At 50.0% G+C, this 22,084-nt stretch overlaps 1 protein-coding gene and 1 long non-coding RNA gene across 11 annotated transcripts in view; one reads left to right on the top strand and one right to left on the bottom strand.

The window, feature by feature from the left end:
- Positions 1 to 19,759, top strand: part of EGFR (epidermal growth factor receptor) — a 194,465-nt gene extending 174,706 nt beyond the window's left edge. The window contains exons 21-29 of one of the 10 annotated variants that reach the window (XR_009542090.1): positions 2,360 to 2,515; positions 3,341 to 3,416; positions 6,440 to 6,586; positions 7,982 to 8,079; positions 9,540 to 9,707; positions 10,095 to 10,142; positions 10,814 to 10,919; positions 11,545 to 12,195; positions 18,370 to 19,759. Coding sequence is in view for 2 of the 10 variants with exons in the window: in XM_060157497.1 (XP_060013480.1) it covers positions 2,360 to 2,515; positions 3,341 to 3,416; positions 6,440 to 6,586; positions 7,982 to 8,079; positions 9,540 to 9,707; positions 10,095 to 10,142; positions 10,814 to 10,919; positions 11,545 to 11,906 (1,161 nt within the window). In the remaining 8 variants the exon portion in view is untranslated. Of the gene's footprint in view, positions 1 to 2,359; positions 2,516 to 3,340; positions 3,417 to 6,439; positions 6,587 to 7,981; positions 8,080 to 9,539; positions 9,708 to 10,094; positions 10,143 to 10,813; positions 10,920 to 11,544; positions 14,264 to 18,295 lie in introns of those variants that run through there. The other 9 variants (XR_009542089.1, XR_009542087.1, XR_009542085.1 and 6 more) reach the window with 9 other exon arrangements.
- On the bottom strand, positions 19,383 to 20,197 carry LOC132524904 (uncharacterized). The gene is made up of 3 exons (XR_009542093.1): positions 20,084 to 20,197; positions 19,773 to 19,935; positions 19,383 to 19,628 (listed from the first exon to the last, which is right to left on the bottom strand). It is a non-coding gene; the product is annotated as an uncharacterized LOC132524904 (long non-coding RNA).
- Between the last annotated feature and the right edge of the window lie 1,887 nt (positions 20,198 to 22,084).

Raw genomic sequence — 22,084 nt, 5'->3', positions numbered from 1 at the left:
GGAGAGGCATCTTCGCAGGTGTGTTTGAAGTGCCTGGCTCGGAACTGTCGGCCGCTATTATCATTCATTCATCCCTTCCTTCCGTCATCTTCAGCGAGCTTTTGTAAAAAATGTATCCAGTGCACCAGATCCTCTGTTAGGCACGTAAAGAGGCAGAAAGCAAGTTCACGATGATAGTTAAATGTAGCTGGAAATGCCCTCTGAAGTCCTCCTGTGGGCTTAGTGAACCACAGGGGAGACGGGTGCTGCTGAAAGGAGCCCCATGAAGCGGGGGAGGTGCCAGGGAGTAGGAAGTCCTCCTCTGCTAGGAAGCCCTCCTCTGCTAGGAAGCCCTGCTTCTGTCTCCCTCTCCACGCTCCATCCCGAAGGAATGATTCCTAACCTGGAAGTGCTATTCCAGGGAAGCACCTGCCCACCTCCTCTTGAATAGACATGAGCCCATTAACCTTATTTCCCGACACCTGAGACATCTTAGAAAGGAACCATTTAAATCAAACAGCATCTTAAACATTCAGGAGCTTTCTAGATAATACAGTGGACACATGGGAATCTTTTTCTTTTCCCCCAAGAAAAGAAAAACATTAAAGGCTTCGAAAATAGCCCTCAAAGACTAACTCCTGGGTAGTGTCTTTACAAGATGCTGTTTTCCTGTGATGGCTAGTTTAACTCTAGAAGGAAATTTTGTAAACTTCACTTTGATGTGACAAGTTAATTAGTAATTTTTACCTAATATCTTATGCAAAAGGAAGCAATGAATTTGCCAGAAAATTTGGGATCTATCCTTATCTACAGAGGTATTCCCTGCATTTGCACTAAAATGAAGAGAGCTACATGCAAAAGGCTCGAGAGTAATGCAGAGTTGGTTTTGCCCATTCATTTCCATTTTGTGCCCTTCGGTAAGCATTTCTGTGGTGCCTGCCCTTCACTGGAGGAGAGTTCATGGGTGTCGGCTGTAAAGGAGGCTGGAAATGTGGTCCACCTCCCTGGCTGGGGAGAGGAGAGGCGCCTTTGTGAGCAAGTAGGAGAGGACGTGGTTCCAGCCACACGGGCCGTGTGCGGAACTTGACCCTCCGGCTTGGCTTCTCCTGCCTGCCCGTCTGGCCCTGCACAGGGGCGAGGGCTGCCAAGCTCATGTCAACGGGTTAGAGCTTGCGAGGGTCCAAGGGAAGCTTGGCTCAGCTGGGCAGGCTTCAAGCCATGAATAGGGGCAGGGAGTGAGCCCGCCTGTCAGGGGAGAAAGGGCAGGTGACAGAGACACCAAGGAGGCTGTGGACGAGGGCTAGAGGTGAGGGGTCACACAGTTAGCCCTTCGTAGCCGGGGTCCTGCATCTGCAGAGTCAGCCAACCGTGGATCAAAAATATGTGGGAAGAAAATTCCAGAAAGCTCCAAAAAACAAAAGTTGAATTGGCTGGATGCAAGCAACTGTTTACATAGCATTTACATTATGTTTACAAGTATGTACATTGTATGAGGTGTTATAAGTAATCTAGTGGTGACTTAAAGTATGCAAGAGGATGTGTGTAGGTAACAAACACTTGCTCCATTTTTTATAAGGGACTTGAATATCTACGGATTTTGGTTAGGGGGGTGGCAGGGAGAGGGGGTCCCGGAACCAGTCTCATGGGTACCACGGGCTGACTGTCCATCCGAGGATTCACTATGTGTCGGGCACTGTGCTGGGTGCTTCTCAAGTATTCTGTCTTTCTGTCTCTTCCAGCCTTGATTCTGATTACAGCAGTTATGGAGGCAGCCAGGGAGGGGGTAGGGAGTGGCACCTTGTATCCATGAAAGCAAATTCAGTATCCATGTAATTTCAATTTCAAAAAGAGAAAATAAAACAGGACCCAAACCTTCACTGGTAGTGAATCACGTATGATGCTCCAGGAAAGCGTGATGAGAGCCCTGGGTCCTGGGGAGGTGGCGCCCCAGACGCGCTGGCGCAGGGAAGGCGAGGCCGGGCAGGTGGGGTCGGCCGTCCCCAGCAGGAAGCAGCGTGTGACCAGGTCACGGCCGACGGCGGGGCTCCTGCTGAGTCACTGGCTTCTTCTATTTGTTCAGCTGAGTTTGAAGCTTGAGTAACTGGATGGAGATAAGGTAGTAAGTCAGCAGCTAGTTATGTCTTCATCTCTTCCCCTTTTCGTCCGTGGAGCAGGTAGACTCTGGTCACTGATGTTACCAGGTGCAAGTCACTGTGTCCGTGGAGGGCAGTCCGTCCGCAGACAGGCTCCGGCTCGGAGGCTGTCGCGTACGTGACGCTGCACCCTGCGCTGGGGCGCCCGCCCTCTGTCTGATCCCCGCCGCGCCCTCCAGGGGAGCCCGCTGAGCACCCGCCCCTCACCGTGCCGCCCCGTGTTGCAGGGCATGAACTACCTGGAAGACCGGCGCCTGGTGCACCGAGACCTGGCGGCCAGGAATGTGCTGGTGAAGACGCCGCAGCACGTCAAGATCACGGATTTCGGCCTGGCCAAACTGCTCGGCGCCGAGGAGAAAGAATACCACGCGGAGGGGGGCAAGGTAAGGCGCGGGCCTGTAAAGGGCGAGCACTGCCCTGCCAGCAGGCTGACCCGGGTGGGCCATCCTCGGGGCCTGCTGGGTGAGCTCACAGCTGCCACCAGCACCTGGGTCCAGCCAGGCTCTTCTGGCCGTGCAGCCAGAGCTGCCCGCGGAGCAGGACTTGCTGGGAAGGTGCGTGAAGAGGTTTCTGACACACCCAGAGGCCAGAGGCGGTACACGTGAGCTCAGCTCCATCGCTAGGTGACCGTTAGCCAAGGGTAGGTGTCAACCTCCCAGTCCTGGGTAAAGCCCCTCTCAGAAGAACAGCTGGGAGAGCGGCACGGAAAGGGCCCCATGTCGTTCCAGCAGCTCGCGAGGGGCGCTGGCCGCGGCCGCATTGGCTTCTTCCTCTTGGACGGGCCCGGGGCTTCTCCAAGGGGCTGTCCCAGCAGCGAGGGGTGCGGGGGTCCCGATAGGCCCTCCAGAATGCCCTGGCTCAGCTGCTCCCGTCTTCGCTCTCACTGTGGCCCGCACGGCTCCAAGCAGCTAGCCCTGCAAACAGCCACAGACGCAGGGCACAGCCAGGGCCCCCCACTGCCAGCACGTGCACCCAGCTCAGCAGAACAGCCACGGACCAAAGGGCCCCAGCTCTGGGCCTGACAGAGGCCCTGTTCTCTACCAGACTAAGCCTCTCCCTACCGGCTGGGGAGGTGCACTGGGCTGGGCTGGGCTGGGGGCGGCCCGGTGTCCTCACCTTTGTTGCTTGTAATTTATTCCGGTGTGATTTCCTTTTTTTCAACAGAGGGGAGCTAACTGTTGTCTTCTTTTCTCTCTCATCATTCCAAGGTGCCTATCAAGTGGATGGCTTTGGAATCCATCCTACACCGAATTTATACCCACCAGAGTGACGTCTGGAGCTACGGTGAGTCGAAATCCCGAGGCTGATGGAGCAGGGCTGGGGCTGCACTGGCTTGTGTTGTTCACGCACGTTGTGCGCTCTGCCGTCCAGGACGGTGACTTAACAATCACATAATCGCCACTGTCTGTCTGTTGCACTAGAAAACGTGAAAAAGGAAACTGAGTCTAACTCCCGTACCAAGTGTCACTGGAGAGAACAGTGAGCTTGTCAGGAGAGCGGGTAACGGGAGGGAAGGAACTTGAACCTAGGAGACGCCTGTACCCCCAAATCAAACCAAAGGTGACCTCTTGCCCTGAATCTGAAGTGAACCAAAGGGAGATGACAAATCAGGTTTCATGGGGAAGAGTTTCCCGGTAGAGAAATGTGGTTTTATGATGGACTAACTGGCGGTGGTTTTGGTTTCATATAGTGAGTGGTCATCTTTGTGTATCAGAGAGAATGGCTTCAGGAAATGCACTGTGAGGGTGTGTTTGCGGGGAAGTGTGAGGAAAGGGAAATAGTTACTGTTTCCAGCTCTCGTGAAGGCCGTCTCGTCGGGGTCTGATTCTTCTTCCTTCAAAGCCCACGCAGCCCTGTGCTCCGTCCTCTGACGGGCTTCCCTGTCTTCAGACACACCTTTCACGCTCTCGCCTCGTCCTCTGTACAGAGCATTTCCTGAGTCCGCAGGGGCCTTGCCTTCCAGGAAGGCATTTCCACTGGCTGCCGTGCTGGGGTGCTTCCACCTCTGTTACTGCAGGCAGTCCTCCCTGTCACCCAGAATCAGCCCAAAGGTTGCAAAACACCTGATCTGCACTGAACTATGTATGCATCAGCAGCCTATCCCAGCTATGAACGCAACAGAGGTGAAGGGGTCACCCACCTCCATGGAAACGTGTATTTGGGGAGAGCAATAGTGAAAGGAATCTCCAAGAGGAATTTAGCCATTATCACAAAAACAAAATCATTCAGGAGATTGTCCATTTAGCATTTCTTTCATAGCATTATTAACTTCCTAATATTCCGAATGCATTTTTAAAAATTGCATGGGTCTTTGTCTTCTCTGCTATAATGTAAGCTTTACAAAGACGGAGATCTTTGTGAATGAATAAGTGAATTTTCATTTATACCTGTGAGCTGAGCTGCTCACAATGAACTAGATAAGGAAATAAAGCCATTCTGATGCCTTATTTTCAGTCATGTTCAAGAAATGTCTACTCCCCCAGAGGGATGGGAAGAAATGCCGCTTTCCCATTTGTGGTCCTGCCCAGAGCTGTCATTGTCATTGTCACAGCCCAAGCCACCCCACCCCCACCCCCACTGACACCAAGGAGGGGCTCCTCCTGGGTCTTCTCTGGGCTTGTTTTACACCCACTCATCTATTCTCCAAACAGCAGGAAAATGTATTTTTAAACTACATTAGACGTTCGCTTCTCTGCTTAACATCCTTCTTTGGTGTTCCACATATGTTCCAGATAAAACCTGAGCCCCTAACCGTGATCAGTTAGGATCAGAAGTGGTCTGCCTTTCCCAGCCTACCGGCTGCGCTCTCCCCTGGCCCTGTGTGTCCACTCGCAGCGCGCACTTGGGCCACGTTTTGTCCAGTAAATGAAAACTCTCCAACTCAGTGACTTAATCCCTGTGAATGATTACAACCGACATCAGAAAGTCAGCATCACCACGGGGGCGCCGTGTCTTTCGTCTCAGTGGAAATCATGTTGTCAGTGATTCTAATCTGCTGTCCTGGCAGTACACCAGACCTGTTACAACATGAACCTGAGTTTTTAGGCTAAAAACATATCCTGTTACTCCACTGTCTAGGCTCCAGTCAAGGCAAAATAGTTTAGTCAGTTAGGGACCTATGTGTTCCGCTTAGGAGTTGAAAAGAGAGAGAATTCATAGCACCTTCCAGCCCCACTCATACCCCACAACCGGGTACACACACCGCCCTCTTTCACCATTTGTTCTGAAACCTGAAAAGCTGCCTTCCCGCAGGAATTCATTGTGTGTGTTTAAACGCAATGTCTAAACCTAGTTAGAGGAGGACCAATCGACTTTAAAGATCTGGACATGAGATTTTCTTTCTTTCATCAAGTCCATATTGACTCCGTGGTGGGCAGGACAGAAGAATCTATTTTCTTGTCCCTGGACCACTGCTTTTCTTCATTCTTCAGCCTTGCATTTTGCGTGTTAGTTCAGGTCATTCGGTTTTGGAATGACCTCTGAAAAATCTATGCAGATCCGTGGTGATACGCATTTAGAAGCCAATCTCAAGAAAACGGGGGGGTTAGACTAGTTGGAGACCAGGAAGGCCCCGGGTTCCTGTGTCTGGTCCCTCCCTGTGTGGTCTGGGAACCCAGGCTCAGGCCCACTGCACTCATCGCTAGTGGCACCTTGCTGTCCAGGTGGGGACATACTCCCCACGGCATTTGTGTGTTTCTGGAGCAGAGAATTCCATCAAGGGAGGCACGGAGATGGAAGGACCATCAGAACTTCGGAACAGTCTTAAAAAACACCAATTCTAAAATTACTCCTGCTTTGACTTTTTTAATCATGACGATTGATGGATGTTGAAATTAAAAGTATGGGGTTTTTATATTTATCAAAAGGAACACAGGGGGTTTTTCTTCCAGTTTTTTTATTCTTTAAAAGCACAGTTTATAACCTTGCTGGTAAGTCACCTGGGGCCGATGATGTCTGGGTGTGGCACTCCAACTCCACAGACCGTAATCCATATGCTTCAGAGTGGTGGTATTCCCTTTGCTGTTATTACTAAAGTTTACTATTTATGGGCTGCTTACTATTTGCCTGGGATCGTCTGAACATTGCAGTTGTGTTATCTTGTTTGGTCCTCGCAACTGTCCTATGAGGCAGACGCTGTCATCACCCCCCTTTACAGGGAGCTGAACTGAGACTTCTAGCATCAAGCAAATTGCCCAAGGCCACAGACATGGGTTTTTAAACCTTAGAAACAGTATGTCAACAATGATGACTAAAGACAAGGTGCAGTGATTATTATTGACTCACACAGCAACGCTTCTTCCTCTTAGGAGTCACCGTTTGGGAGTTGATGACCTTTGGGTCCAAGCCTTACGACGGGATCCCCGCGAGTGAGATCTCAACCGTCCTGGAGAAGGGAGAACGCCTGCCTCAGCCGCCCATCTGCACCATCGACGTCTACATGATCATGGTCAAGTGTGAGTGGCCGGCTGCACCTGGCCCTGGGCTGCCCTGAGCCAAGCGCCCCAGGCCTTCGACGCCCTGAACACATGCTGTCACGGTCCATAGGCAGGCACATCTGTAAACACCCCCTCAGACACTTCTGGAAGCACTTACCTGACGCACTGAACGCTGTGAGCTGACGTTTGCCCATGTTCACAAGCAAACAAGTAAAATCCAAGTCCCCCATAAGCCATTGCACCAAAATATTCTTCTCTCTGAGTTGCTCAGTGAAAAAGCTGCCCCACTTTTTGAAGCCTGTTACCAGAGAGACTGTTTTTAAATGCCTAACAATGAGTAACCACAAGAGGTTAATAGAATCGGCATTTCTGCTTTGACGTAAACCTTTTCAGATAGTGGATTTATGTGAGGCCTTCTGCAGTGGGAGCAAGTAAACATTCTAATCCAAGTAAGAATGTGTAGCTTGATGGTGACACTACCGCGCCATCAGAATCACAGATTCAGTAGGCTCTGCGGGTCACATTGCATGTATGATGAGCATTTATACAGAAGGTAGCACAGGGAATGTGATCGAGTTAATGTAAATATTAAGCCTTTCTGAACTTTAGACCACAGAGTTAATCATTTTTAACGTCCTTGCTTAAGGTTGCGGAAGCTGGGATCCAGAGAGGTTACATGATTTGTGTCAGGTCACATAGCAGTCTGGCCCAGAATAGCTTGACGTCCTGCTGATGGAAAATAAATAACCCTCAGGAATCAGGAGGATTTCCAGCCGCTAGCTGCTCCTCCAGCGTGTTTAATCTAGACTTGGATCATCGTGTACTCAACTGCACCTGCACGGCTGACAGAAGTATCCCCACCATGGCAGGCCCGGAAGCACCCCTGTCACGTGCACATGTGATTGCTTCAGTGTGTGATACAGTGAAAGCACCAGGGTGTGGAATTCCCAGACGCCGAGGTTCTTAAGAAAGTCCCTAGTTTTCCCTAAACCGAATCTGGTTTCCAGCTTACTAGACTGCTGAGTGAATATGGATGAGGGTGAAGGTCAAGGGAGGGCTTTACCGAGAGACCTGGACTCAGGGCACCCTCCAGTCCGAGCAGTTCACAGAAAGCAGTGCGTATCCTGCAGTCACTTAAGGTGATGACACCAGAATGCTGGCCCTTGGAAGGGGAGGTGCGGGAACTTAGAGCATGTTGTTGTCATTCTGACTCAGATATGTGATGTCGTCATGGTCTTTAAACAGTAATCAGTGCTGGTTTGCCAAGACTGAAAAACCTGTCACAGAGATTAGGTTTCATCCTCGTTTATTTGTCTCAAAGAATCTCACCGTAAGTGCGTTCTCTCAGCGATGCCATCTTCATCACTTCTTTCAGGGCTCTAATTGCACTGACTTTCCTCCTTCCTTCCCCAGGCTGGATGATTGATGCAGATAGTCGCCCAAAGTTCCGTGAGTTGATCATTGAATTCTCCAAAATGGCCCGAGACCCCCAGCGCTACCTTGTCATCCAGGTACCAGAGCCCAGTCTGCACACCCACTGGGAAAATCCGTCTAACATGCATCAAATGTCACTGTGCTCCGTCCGGTGCCGACACAGCCTCCCCGTCTCGCAGGTCACACCATTAATCCTCAGTGCATTAGAACAAGCGCAGCCCAAGCTGTGGACTAAGTGGAGTGCGCCGTGGGGCCCCCAGCTCCATCTGCCACCCCTGTGAGCCCCTCACACTCAGCTCATATCATGGTCCCCTTAGCCAAAGCCTTATGTTGCTCTCCTGGAGGACCAGGGCTTTGGTGTCGGGCAAACCTGGGGCTTCAGATCCCTGACTCTGTACTTACAACGTTAGGTTAACAAAACTAAGCTTGCAGAGCTGCTTTAAAGATTCAGTGAAATAATACATGCAAAACACTTTGCAAAACGCCTAGAGGTTCTGCTCAGCAATCGCAGGGTGTGTGTGTTGGAGGGGAGGGACCCCACACCACCAAGCAAGCAGTTCTCCAGCACCAGCTGGTGTCCTTCAGTTCAGCTCGATCTGACACTGTCCACCTGGAGACAGCGTCAGATCCCACAGTCCTCCAGGGCCGCTTCCCCTCCCCCCAGGTCACATGCCCGTCCCAAGTCCAGGTTGTCACCTGGGCATCTGACCGTCTGGCAGAAGGTTCCCACAACCCCCTCCTTGGGTTCCATTAATTTGCTAGAGTGGCACTCAGAGAATCTTTTTACTTACTGGATCACTGGTTTACTCTAGAAGGGTATAACTCAGGAACAGCCAGACAGAAGAGATGCAAGGGGCAAGGCATGGGGGAAGGGTGCAGTTTCCGTGCTGTCTGGGTGCACCACTCTCCCCAGATCTCCAGCGGTTCACCACCCCGAACCTCTGAACCCTGTCCTTTCGGGGTTTTATGGAGGCTTCATTACATAGGCCTGATTAAATCATTGGTCATTGGCAGTAGCTTCGACCCCGAGTCCCCCTGCGCTCCCTGGAGGTTAGGGGCGAGACTGAAAGTTCTGACCGTGTGATCACATGGTTGTCTCCACTGGCCACCAGCCCCCATCTTTAGGTGCTTCCAGAAGTCTCCTGGTTAACGTAAGAGACACATAGGGAATTCCAGGGGGTTAGGAGCTCTGTGCCAGGAGCAGGGAAGACGACCAGATGTGTATTTCTCATTGTACACAGCACAGCACTCAGTGAATGCTGCGGCTTTGGCCCTTCCTTTTTCCTCCTGAGCTGTCTGCATTTCCTTTGAGGACTTTGAGACATCAGGGAATTTTCAGTGTCTTAGTTCCAGGTCTGGGGACATGGAAGGAGGAGCTGTACTTCACAGACGCGGGCAGGGGGTGGGGGGAATGAGTGTATTAGAACTAAACTGGCAAACACACAAGCACCTGCTGACAGCAGACCCGCCTCGACAGCCAGTGGGTGGAACAGCGGCTCTCTGGACCTTTCTAATGGTCTCACAATCTCTGTGCCAGGGGGACGAGAGGATGCATTTGCCAAGCCCCACGGACTCCAACTTCTACCGCGCCCTGATGGACGAAGAGGACATGCAAGATGTCGTGGATGCGGACGAGTACCTCATCCCCCAGCAGGGCTTCTTCCACAGCCCCGCCAGCTCCCGGACGCCCCTCCTCAGTTCTCTGGTACCAAAGTCACTCTTGTTCAAGCTCTGCCTCCTGGTCTGAACAGGTTGAGTTTTAGCAAAAAATGATACCCGTCTTGTGGAACTCACGCAGAGACAAAGAAGTAGACGTTAGCCAGGTGGTAAAGGCAAAATCAGAATGAAGCAATTCAGTGTATTAATTATCTTACTGCATTGCAACAACTGGGTCATACCCTTTTCTGGTCCACTAAGGAACAGCGTTAAGTCAGAACTAAATCTAGGTTTTCTAAAGCCAACGAGTCAAGACGAAATCAAGCCCCTTTAACCGCGCCCACTCCCGGAGCCCCCCCCCCCCGCCCCCGTCCTGCTCTCAGTGGGGATGGGCGAGCGTCCACGTGCACCGTAAACAGCTGTGATTCTTTTTCAGAGCTCCACCAGCAACACGCCCACTGTGGCTTGCGGTGATAGAAACGGGGTAGGTATCAACTCCTGTAAAGCAGAATTAAATAACAGCTCTGTACCATGGCTCTATTAGACATAAGAAATGCCCACCCTAACTCAGAAAGCTGGGATTTTCCTTCCTGTGTTGTTTGATCCCTACCCTAAGGCCAGCAATTAGCTATCACTTACCAAAATGCTATTGAAAATAGAGTTGAAGGACAGCGCGTCGTGCAGGTCGTGGACCTGGCAGTTGTTAGAGATGCGGTCGGGCCAGCACCCCGCACCTGCTGACTCAGGATCTGCGGGGAGGGGCCTGGCCATCTGTATGTGAGCCCACCTTGCAGGTGATGCTGTTGCTTGGTGTGTGAAGCCTTGATTAGACCCACACTCACCAGTGTAGCAGCCACATGTGGTTGCTTAAGTTACAATTTAAAATTCAGTTCCTCACACATGTGGTTAGTGGCTACCGCATGGACGAGCACCGATTACGGAACATGTCTGTCATTGCAGAAAGCCCTGCTGGACGGCCCCGGCCAGGGCCGTACCACTTGCCCTGGGGTCTGTGGGCCGCCTGTGGGTGGTGCGGGTCCTCTCCTAGACCTGCTGAATCATTATCTGCAGGTGAACGGGCTGTCAGGTGATCCTGATACCCTCGCCGAAGTGAGCGGCACTGGCTGGAGTAACCTTGCCTCATCTCCTCCCCAGCAGAGCTATCCCCTCCAGGAAGATAGCTTCTTGCAGCGGTACAGCTCAGACCCCACTGGCACCTTGACCGAGGACAGCATAGATGACGCCTTCCTTCCAGCACCCGGTGAGTGCCTCGCTCTGGAAGCAGCCATGCCCCTGAGCCCCTGTCCCCAGTGCCCCGGCCAGCTGCTGCTTTCGAGCTGGTCCGGAGGTGGGGCCCATGGCACGCGTGCAGACACGATGGATGGAGGAAGAGGCCGATCGACAGAAACCGCTAGGCGTGTGCACGGGTCTCTGAGGGGCTCAAGGCATGTCCAGGTTGTCTATAGAATGAATCTGCACATTTTCTAGAATTTGAAGCAAACAGCAGAGATATACATGTGTGAGTGTGTGAGCATGTGTGGGTGTGTGTGTGAGACACATTTGATCTCTGTTCTCTCTCCTGGCTCCATTCTTGGCCTGTGAAACATGTATTTCCCTAATCTAAGCTTTATCCCCAGACACACACACACCCCTCAAGGGAGGCTGTCCTCTGAGGACTTTAAATTGGCAAAAGATAAACGTGCCCATTGCTTTGAGAAGGACAGAAAACAGCGCAATTTATTTTAGCCAGAGAGTCGTCTCCCCAGGCTTCCCTACTTCTGTCACCCGTTGCCTCACTGAAGAATATTCACGGCTTCAGAACGAGCCGTGGAATCCTGCTTAGGATGATGCTTTGCTGATTACGTCTGATTTCTTTTCAATTTCAGAATACGTAAACCAGTCTATTCCCAAAAGGCCCGCGGGCTCTGTCCAGAACCCCGTCTATCACAATCAGCCTCTAAACCCGGCTCCAGGCAGAGACCCTCACTACCAGAATTCCCACAGCAATGCCGTGGACAGCCCTGAGTATCTCAACACCACCCATCCCGCCTGCACCAACGGTGTGCTCGACGGCCCTGCCCTCTGGGCACAGAAAGGCGGTCACCAAATTAACCTGGACAACCCTGACTACCAGCAGGCCTTCCTTCCCAAGGAAGCCAAGTCAAATGGCATCTTTAAGGGTTCTGCCGCTGAAAATGCAGAATACCTAAGGGTAGCACCAGCGGGCAGCGACCTTACCGGGGCCTGACCACGGAGGACGGCCTCAGCCCTAAAAAGTCCAGCCCCTTCATTCCCCAGGACCAAGCCACGGCAGCTACTCAGTCCCGTCAGCCATACTCACATTAACTCTTGGACCCATGGACTGGTTTGGCCACATCTGCCGTGATCAGCCCATCTTTCAGCCAACAAGTGCCCCCGACTCGGATGCACTTAGGGGAGCTGCAGGGACATTCCTTTGTCTTCAGACTGTGAGGCTTCCACAAAAGGCATCCAGAAAGAATGTTGTCCATTTGGGCAGAAGTTCACCTTTCAGTGAGGTATATTTGAAAAACACTAAATATGTTTAAGGAGTTTTATTGCCTGGGGACCTCTGGGGTTTTGTCATTGATTTTGCTCTCAATGGGCTTGTCCAATGAGGGACAGTCTTGCTCGTAGCACCTGTGGCACTGAGTTGACCCAGGCCCACCTGTGACCGAGAAGCAAGGGTCAGCCTTCCAGCTAACACTTGATTCCATTGGCTCCGCTTGGAGACTCTTCCACTGCAAGACAGTTGAATAACGAACCAGTCCTCTGGATCCTAAGCAGGCCCGATTGGTACTATATCAAATCACGGCAGGTGCAAGAGGATAAGCCACTTGGAACTCTTCCTGGGCAAGGAAGAAACAGAGGGGGTAGAATTCTTCCTCAGACTTACTTTTATATGAATGTCTCCATGGTACTTAACTCTCCATTGGTTGACCAGTGTTTTCTAATTACAAGTATCAGATTTGTTTCTTTTCCATTCCACTGCGGTGAAGTTCAGCATGCTTTCCCTGTCAGCAGGAGGGGGCGGTAACCAAGATCGGCTCATATTTCATTCGTCAGCATTCAGACCAGTTGCCTTTAATTGAGATGGAATGACAGTGCAAAAAGGGACCAATCCCCCAGATGCGAGTCTCAGAGGAAATACATCAGTTCCTTTGGGGGTCAGGGCACAGGCATGTATCGGGAGACTGCAAGAACGAAGCTGCTCTTACAACTTCTAGCTCCCCCCAACAAAAAAAAAAAAAAATTTGTTCAAGCTACTCATGGAAGATATAGTTTTCTTTTTATTTCACTTCCAGGCTTTTTTCCTCCAAGGGTACTTTGCCCCGCACTGGCAAGCGGCCCCGAAGCTCCTCCTTCCCTTGGTAAGCTGAAGGGTCCAGGCTCTGGGGCAGCTCTGCGGAAATGTCTCGCCCTCACCACCACTGGCACGCTTTAGAATAGAGACAGCAGTTTGTGTCGTGTGGAATTCAAGCGGTAAATGTGAAATTTAATCTGATGATACTGCCTTCATAGCATCTATAGGCATGTGAGAAGAAGAAAACAATTTCCCCTTAAAATAACTCCCTGTAATTGGAGGACCTGCTGCTTAGGACACCAGCATTTTCTCACCCGTGTCCCCGCACCCTGACTGTTAACACCCTTCTTGGTAGACAGTGTTATAAACACTCTTAGTCAACACCCACCTCAGCCAGGAAGAAGTGTTTCAGACAATATTTTCAGCCGCCCGTCCCACATCCCACATACACGATTTTCTTTTAGCTTTTAAGTTAGTTATTGACTCAGATGGATCAGGGCCCCAGTTTTGTTACCAAAGTATTTTATCTTGTCTCAGTGGAAATATAAACTATATTCAATTCAATTCCATCACATCGTGTTCCAAGTACCCTTGAACACCTTACCAGCCTGGCATAGGGACTGAAGATAAACAAAACATAACCCGTGATTCCATGAAATTCACAATTTAGCGAAGAAAACTGACTCACAAACGCCAGCCTTAAAACGATATGACACATGCCAGACGTGACGTGTCAGCCCAGCACCGTGACAGCACAAAGCAGGGAGTAAGGGGGACCGGGTCCTGGAGGAGCCGTGGTGGAGTTGGGTTAAAAGACCCCCCCAGGGCGTCAGCCACTGGAAAATGGAAAGTGCGTTCCCAGCAGAGGGAGCCTCAACCACGGAAACATCTGCCGGAGGAACCACTGGTGCAGCCGGTCTGCAGGCCCACTGCCCCTTCCGGCCTGGGAGTTACATTCCCCAAGGGCCCTTCGGGTCCGTCCCCACGGGGGATTTGAAAATGATTTGAGGAAAGATTAAACAACACCTCTTAAGAATCTGAAATTTTATGTCCTTGTCAGTAAACCACTTTCATTATTTATTCACCTCAGAACATAAATACTTTAGCCCACGATTTATCCAGCCCTGAGAAACACAACGATTCACATTCTGCTGTCACTCACTTGTCAGGAAACAGATGGTGAGGGAGGACCACAGGGTGCTGGTCCCACTGTAGCGTTAAAACCCTAGTATTTTTGTAATTTGAAATACTTTACTATAACATAATAAAACAGCGAGAGCTATTCAGCTTTTTTCTTCTTTGTATTTCAGTTTTCCTGCATAAAATGTAGTTGCTAAATTCTCTTAAAGATTGTGTTTCCTAGAATGGTCTCACTATGTCTGTCCAAGGAGGTGCAGGGGGGGCTGTAGATGCTTCAGAGCCCAGGAGAGCCTGAGTCCAGTCCGGGGGTCCCTGGGAGGTCAGGAGGGGGGCTCCCAGGGCTCCAGGATTCCCACATCGTGGCTCTGACTGGCCAGACCTCAGGGCTGAACGCTCACCCCTTTGGTTCCTCCTAGTTGACACGAGGCCCCGAGGTCCCACAGAGAGCCTGTCTTCTGTTTCCTCCCCAGCCATCCCTGGAACCCTTCCCCACGGCTCAGCTCCAGACCAGGCCTTTGGACGCAGGTCAGGGGGAAGTAAGAGTCGGAGGCTAACATTTACAGCTGACCCTTGAACAACATGGGTGCGGGTCTCTTTAGGCGTGGGTTTTTTCACTAGTGAACATGGCAGTTCTACACGAGCCCCAGCTGGCTGAATCCTCACATAAAGAACCGGAGGCTGCAGAGCGCCGACTTACTAAAGTTACTGGCGGGTCCACTGCTCAGAAGGGTCAGCACCCCAGCCTGAGTCATTCCAGGGTCAGCTGTCCAGTGGGTCTTACACACATCCTCTCACATAATCTTTAAGGAGTCCCTGTTGTCACACTCTACGAAAAATTGTTCTGTCACCTCAGGAAGACAGAGGCGAATCTTCCAAACTCTAGGTTTGCTCTGGTCCGAGTTGTCACTGATTCTACAGCTAGGGGCACAGTGGTGGAGACAGCAGGTTGCATTTCAGTTGACACTAAGGCTTAGGTATTTGCTGAAAGTTCTTAATTTTGAGCTTTAGTCCTCCCCCGCCCCCACTGCAGACAGACGTGAACCATGAATTGCAGAAGCACAAAGGTCGTGGTTCTCAGGCTGGCTGCCCTTGGGAGTCTCCTGGGTCCCAACGAAAAAGGGTCTGAATTTGCCTCAGGGCAGCCTGGGCCCAGGGGTTTTCAGAGCTCCCCCAGGTGACTCTAATGAGCACCAGAGTTTGGGAAGCAGCCGTGCTAAGGAAAGGCTCTGCAGGGGAGACTCAGCCTTGGGCCGGCGGCCTCCCGCTCGTGGTGCACTCAGCGTGTAGGATGAGGCTGCTCGGTTTCAGTGCCACGGTTCTCACCCTTGCTGCCCACCAGGACCCCCTGTGAGCTCAAAAGGACCAAGTGAATGGGAATTCTACGGGCTTCCCATGTGATTGTACTGGGCAACCAGAGTTGAAACCCTCATCTCTAAACCTTCCCTTGTACAAGCCTAGGCGTCTACACCCTGCCCCCAAGTCAGGGCAGAATCAGAGAAACCGTGTGTGTGGAAGAGATTCCTGAGGCAGGGCCAGAACGAGCCCACAGTCCCTGGTGTGCCTGGAGACTCAGCCACTGGTGGCCATTCCAGAAGCCTCTAATTCCTTGTCACCAGCAGCTAAGTGATCCTGAAAGTGGCAGATACCCAAATCTGAGCCTTGAGAAAGCCCTGGACAGTTTCATTTCCTAAGAAGTATTAGAAAAATCCATCTCCTGCTGCAGGGAATGAGCTGCTCACCCAAAGCGACAGCTGTTGAACTTGCCCTTAACATCTACTCTGCATTTCTTTCCTGGTGACGAGCACATTATTACGACATAATGATCTGTGTTTTTTCTTTGCTGGGGCTGTAAAACCTTAGTGAATAGAAACCCCTACCTCTCTCACCAATCACACCGGCTGCATCAGGAGCACAGATTTTTTACTATTAAAGACACATTCCAACAAGATTTTTAAACGTAAGCCTATTTTTGTAACTTTTTTCAGCACTGAACTTTGTAAGGTGTATTTATAGGAAAACTCACTTTTCTACTAAAAGAAATAGCTTACCTTAGAAAGACTGCAAGAGAATCAAAATTTGAAACGGAAATTTTTGTTTAAAGGGATTTGACTGAAACAAGAGGAAATTCTCTTCTCTCTCATAAAAAGGCACAACATCATTGCAGAGCTAGGCTAGGTCGTTGTCCTGATGAAGAGGAGACTCGTTTTTATATCTATAAAGTGAGAAAAAGGTGGAAAGCACATTTAGTTTCTTGGTCTGAAGCAGGTTCATTTGACTCTGGGGCAATTCAGTGGGAAAGAATCACTGTTACGACTAACACACAACTTCAGCTGCATGCCGTGCTCCACCCATCTGCCAACGGGACCCTGTAAATGTGGGAAAAACAATAGCGGAGCACTTTGTTGGTTTCTCTATCCCAATCTGACTTTGATGCAAAGGATTTTATTTTTGTATTTACCATTGATATGCAATTACAATATAGACGAGAAATACCAGCAGAGCCCTAATAATGTTTAGCATGTTTGATGAATGCCACCAAAGGTCTTCCAAACTAAGCCGTTCCCACACCCTAGGGATGGGGTTCTCAACGCCGGCTGCACAGTGAAATCGAGGGGGGGAGCTCTTGAAATCTTGAGGCCCAGCCGTGCCTCAGGCCAGCGAAACCCAGGATCTATACTTTGTAAAACTCCTAAAATCATTCTGATGTGCAGCCAAGGCTGAGAACCACCTGCCTAGGGATTAGCCACAGGTGTGTGGACTCGCAGGCAGATTCTGCAGTTGTAGACACCTGAGGACTGAGAGAAGTCCCAAGCACAAACACCCCAGCATCGGACTTCCCTGGTGGTGCAGTGGTTAAGAATCCACCTGCCAATGCAGGGGGCATGGGTTCCAGCCCTGGTCTGGGAAGATCCCACATACCACAGAACACCTAAGCCCATGCGCCACAACTACTGAGCCTGTGCTCTAGAGCCCACGAGCCACGACTACTGAGCCTGTGAGCCTAGAGCCCCTGCTGGGCAACAAGAGAAGCCACCGCAATGAGAAACCTCTGCACCGCAACGAAGAGTAGCCCCCGCTCGCCACAACTAGAGAAAGCCTGTGTGCAGCAATGAAGACCCAACACAGCCAAAAATAAATTAATTAAATAAATTAAGTTTTTAAAAAACTCAGCATCACTTGCCGAGCGTCAGGAACCTGGCTGGACGGGGAGGGTCCAGGGCACGTGCCCAAGCACTAGAGGGGAGAGGGCCAAAAGGAAATACAGAACAGACCCCTTTTTTCCATGTCTTCCATTGAAAGTGGACTGATCGTGAGCATCCTTGCTGCTTGTGCAACCAGCTGGCTGCCCTGCCTGGAGCCGCTGTGCATCCTTTATTGCCCAGGGAGAAGGGAAGCAGTTAGCCACAGAGGGAGCCGGCAAGGAGACTGCATGAGTAGTTGGATGGCGTTTGTAAAAACCAGAGCCAATGAGAGGATGCTTGCTTTAAGAAACACGTCTTATATTTTTTTTCTATATTACATCTGGGATAAAATCTGAAGCAATTATTACTATTTTCTCTTCCACAAGCACAATATGCCTTCCGAGATTATACATTCCTATCTGAATTGCCAGCAGAAGTACTAAAAATCCCCACCCTATCACCTGGTAGATAAAACTACACATTTTTAGGTGCGTTTACTTATTTATTTTTTTAAAAAAAGAAACCCTTTTGACTTAATTTGGCTACAGAGTAATCTTGCTGTATAATATACACTCTTGGAAACAAAGACATGCTATGGATCTGATGACTGATATTAGAGGTGATGATGTAACTGATTAGCCTCAGACACCAATAACTTCATTTTGAAACAAGCAATACTTTTTATAGCCTCTATATATGGTACGTTTTAACATTGTGAAGTTTTGCTATGATGAAAGCAATATTTGTACAAATGGAAAGCAAGGTTTTCTTTTATATGGTTTACACTGTTGATCAAAACATGTTGATTGTATATGGAGTATTAAAAAATTAGATGTATACTATTCATTGTTCGTTACTCATACTTACCTTATAAAAAATAATATTGCATTCCTGTTAATGCAGTGTTGATATTAGTTATTAATCATATCTGACCTACTGTAGATGCTCTTTCCTGACAACTTTTTAACGTTCATTAATAAACTTTATTTTTAGAGCAGTTTGAGTTTCAACAACTGCAAAACCGAGGAGAAATTATGGAGAGTTACCGTATGCCCTCTGCTCCCCAGGCTTCCCGCTCCTGCCGTCTACACCGTAGGGCCTGATACGCTTCAGCGAGTGGAGCCGTCTCAATGCCGTGTCGTGCAGGGCACACCTCCCAAGATCTCCCCTTCCCAGATCTCCTCCAAGAGAGAGGCCTCCTTGCGGAAGAGATGAGTCTGTAGCAAGGTTGTGTTTCCTCGGGACACCAGAAGTTTGTTGTTGCGATTCTGCTCCGTAATAAACACTGAAAGTCAGAGACGTTCACAAACCACAACCCTGTGCTCGGGCGTCGGGCCCAGCTGCTCCAACTCTCTCCCCATCACCCCCCCGTGCCACGGGGAAGACCTGCCTGCCCGCCCTGAGCCATTTCCTCACTCGCCCGTGGAGGAAACCAGCAGCGCTGAGGGAAGATGCTGTGTTGAGATTAAATCCTTGAGCGGCTCAGGGAACCGGAGGGGGTCGGTCACCTGAACTGGCCGTAAGGGGCAGCGGGTGGTGGGAGGGAGCGCCCAGGCAGGCGGCGCAGTCACCCGGAGCCGTGCCACCCTCCCGAGGCCACCGCCCAGGCTCCCCGTGTCACAACCTCCCTGATGCTGGCCGCGTAGACGCCCATCACTTCCGGGGAGGCGCAGCTTTGTCTGGTGCGGTGCATCCCGGAGATCATTTATCACCTGCGTGCAGCACAGGCTGAGGGGGTCTGTCACTCAGGTGGCAGCAGGACTTAAGGATAACCAGGTTCCGGAAGCATAAGCGGATCCAGGGACCTCTCCGGGTCGCTGTGGGACCCCCAGGCCTCCCTGGCCTCCTGGCCTCCCGAGCCCCCAGCCCCTAGTGTGCTCGGTGCCCTGGGCCTCTTAGAGCTCACAGCCTTCCATCAGGGCTGAACCCTCACGGAGAGAAGGGGGAGGCAGACAGGGACAGTGCTGGGGCCCCGGCTGCCTGGAGCCTGAAATGTCACCCCCACGGGAAGGTCGTGGCTTCCATCCTGCTCAGGGCAAACGCAGCAGCAGCCCGCTCTCCCCCGCCCCCGCCCCCGGAACCCTAGCTGAAGCGCAGTGCACATGGGGTTTCAGCTTGAAGGGATTCTGCCTTTGGAATCACAAAGGCAAAGTCATCACAGCTCTCTGGAGAGAGAAAAGCTTTCCCAAGAATAGGAGGGTTTGAAAACGATGAGACGGTTCTTCCCTGGGTTTTCCGCTTGTTCAGGGCGTGGGCAAGTCCTCCTGAGCCAGTTCTCCAGGTTGTGTCGTATCCTGGCTCGTCCTCCAGGCCATCCAGTTCCTTCCTTCACACCCAGGAAAGGACATTTAAAAACTTGGGTAGAAAAGCCGTAAGATCACATCTAATTTTTGCCCTGGCCTCAAAAACACAGTAAACAAAATATAATAAAGAGCCTGAGGGCATCCATTTGTAGTTTGTAAATGTGTACCTTGAAGGAGCCTCGCCCTCCGGCCCACCAGGCAGGCATGGCGCCCTGGGAGACTCAACAGTGCAAGGACGGCCAGGTCCACGCTGAGGTCCCGCCACGGGTTCTGCCTGCAGCCTCTTCCTCCTGCCCTGGACACTGAGCTAGAAAAGCTGGATACTAGGTTCTAAAGAAAACAAAAATACATCTTTTACTCCATACCTGAAAGTCAACCCCGATGAGCCCAAGCACAGAGCTGTCCCGTCAAGGCACATCACGCATGCAGGTCGCAGAGCAGGACAGATGGGAGCCATGCGTCAACCACTCTGTCTCACCTGTGGCTCAGCCCCACGCACAGCAGGTGGCCCCCCACCTCTCCATGTGGTCTGCACCATAAGGTGCTGTCAGCCGGGCCGCTTGGGCAAGGAATTCCTAGGGGACCAGCACCTGAGCAGGAAGACAGAGGGCAGGCTGCAGGGGGGCTCTGCCTACCTCCTACCCCGCCCCCAGGAAAGGATGTATCCAGGGATCCAAGGGTGGTGAGGGGGAGGGAGCTAGAGAGCACTACAAGCCAGGGTCCCCAACACCCGGAGCTGAAGCTGGTGTGGCCCCAGCAAAGGCAACCTGACAACTCAGCAGGGAGCGGAAAGCCCAAGGTTTCCAGGAGCCTTAAAGGCCCATCGAATTTTCCATAGTGCAAAATCCCTTCTTTCCTTGAACCAGTGATGCTCTTTAACAATCTAGCCCTGTTCCCTCTGGGTGGAAGTAGAAGTTGGAGGGGTACCCGCCCTCTTTTCTACTCCGGAGCGGCTCAGGGCCTCTCCTTACCATTTATTTTATCTCTAAAGAGCTTGCCTTTTCTGCCTTTTCTGCTTCTCCTCTGTCTTTCCTTATTGTATAATTTAACCATTCCGGAACTCAAGCAGAAATGAGGGAGACATTTTAACCTATGACGGGTTTCTTCTCTCACGTCCACTCGGCTGACCAGTTTCCACAACAGCAAGTCTAAGTGGAACGGATCCCACGCAGCACACAGGCTTTAGCCATCGGGGGCAAAGAGGTGCTGTGAGGACCCTGCTTCATAAAGATCAATGAGTAACAGAGGAGATGGAAATGGCACAGTCCATCATTGAAAAAGTTCACTAAACCCAAATAATTTCTGGGTGTTCTAGCAAACCTGCAAAGAATAGTTAATTTTGGTATCATTTAAAATATTTCAGAGCATAAAAAAAGATGGGAAGTTTCCCAATTCATTCTACAAAACTTAGAATAGTACTAAAAAACCAAAGAAATAGAAAGAAAATTATGGCTTCATTTATGAATGCAGATATAGAAATCTTTAATGAAATATAGGAAAGGGAATCATTTCTTCCATTAATTCAAGGACAGTTCATTATAAGATATTTTGTTTATATTCATGAAGAAATAATAGGGAAAATGTGAATATTAAGAGATACATGGCATTTGCTAAAATTCAATCACACTGCTGTTAAAATCTCTTAGTAACCTAGATATAGATGAAAACACTTTTAACTGGGTAAAGGTATCTGCCAGAAATTTAATAAGAAACATTGAACTTAATGGTGAGATACCAACACCTTAAATAAGAACAAGACAAGAGTGACTTTTATCATGCCTATTATTCAACACTCTTCTGAAATCCACTGTTTTGGAGACAAGGAAAAGCATATTATTCATATACAATATATTTGCATCCTTAGAATATAGTCAGCAAACCCTGTCCCATGCCCAATAGTCAAATCCAGCCAGCAGCCTGTTTTTGTAAATAAAGTTTTATTGGAACGTGGTCTCATCTATTCCTTTATTGCCTACGGCTGCTTCCACACTGCAGTGGCAGATCTGAGTAGCTGCAACAGGGCTCCTATGACCAGCAAAGCCAAAAATATTTCCTATCGGTCCCTTCACAGAAGAAGTTTGCTGACCCCAAACAACTGGCTGAAAACATTATTAACCAACATTAATAAAATGAGAAAACTCAGTAGGGTGGCCACCTGTAAGTGTCATTAATTCTGCATACCATCAATCATTAATTAGACAATGTAATGGAAAAGAATCCCATTTAAAATAGCACTAAAACTACAGAATAGCTGAATATAAACTTAAATGTGCAAGAACAGTATGAAAACAAAAACTATAGAACTTTGCTGAGGCATAAAAGAAGACTTAAAAGATATACTGTATTCATGGATATGAGGACTTAATCTTGTAAAAATACCAATTCTCTCCTAATTATTATATAAAGTCAACTGAAAATTTCAATCATTATTTTGAGAAGTAGAAGTTTTAGAACTTGGAATCCAAAAAAGAAAACGCAC

The sequence above is a fragment of the Lagenorhynchus albirostris genome, chromosome 8 (assembly GCF_949774975.1).
Source record: "Lagenorhynchus albirostris chromosome 8, mLagAlb1.1, whole genome shotgun sequence".
Taxonomy (NCBI): Eukaryota; Metazoa; Chordata; class Mammalia; order Artiodactyla; family Delphinidae; genus Lagenorhynchus; species Lagenorhynchus albirostris.
Note: the sequence above shows the minus strand (reverse complement) of the source record. Positions and strands in the feature narration are given on the sequence as shown.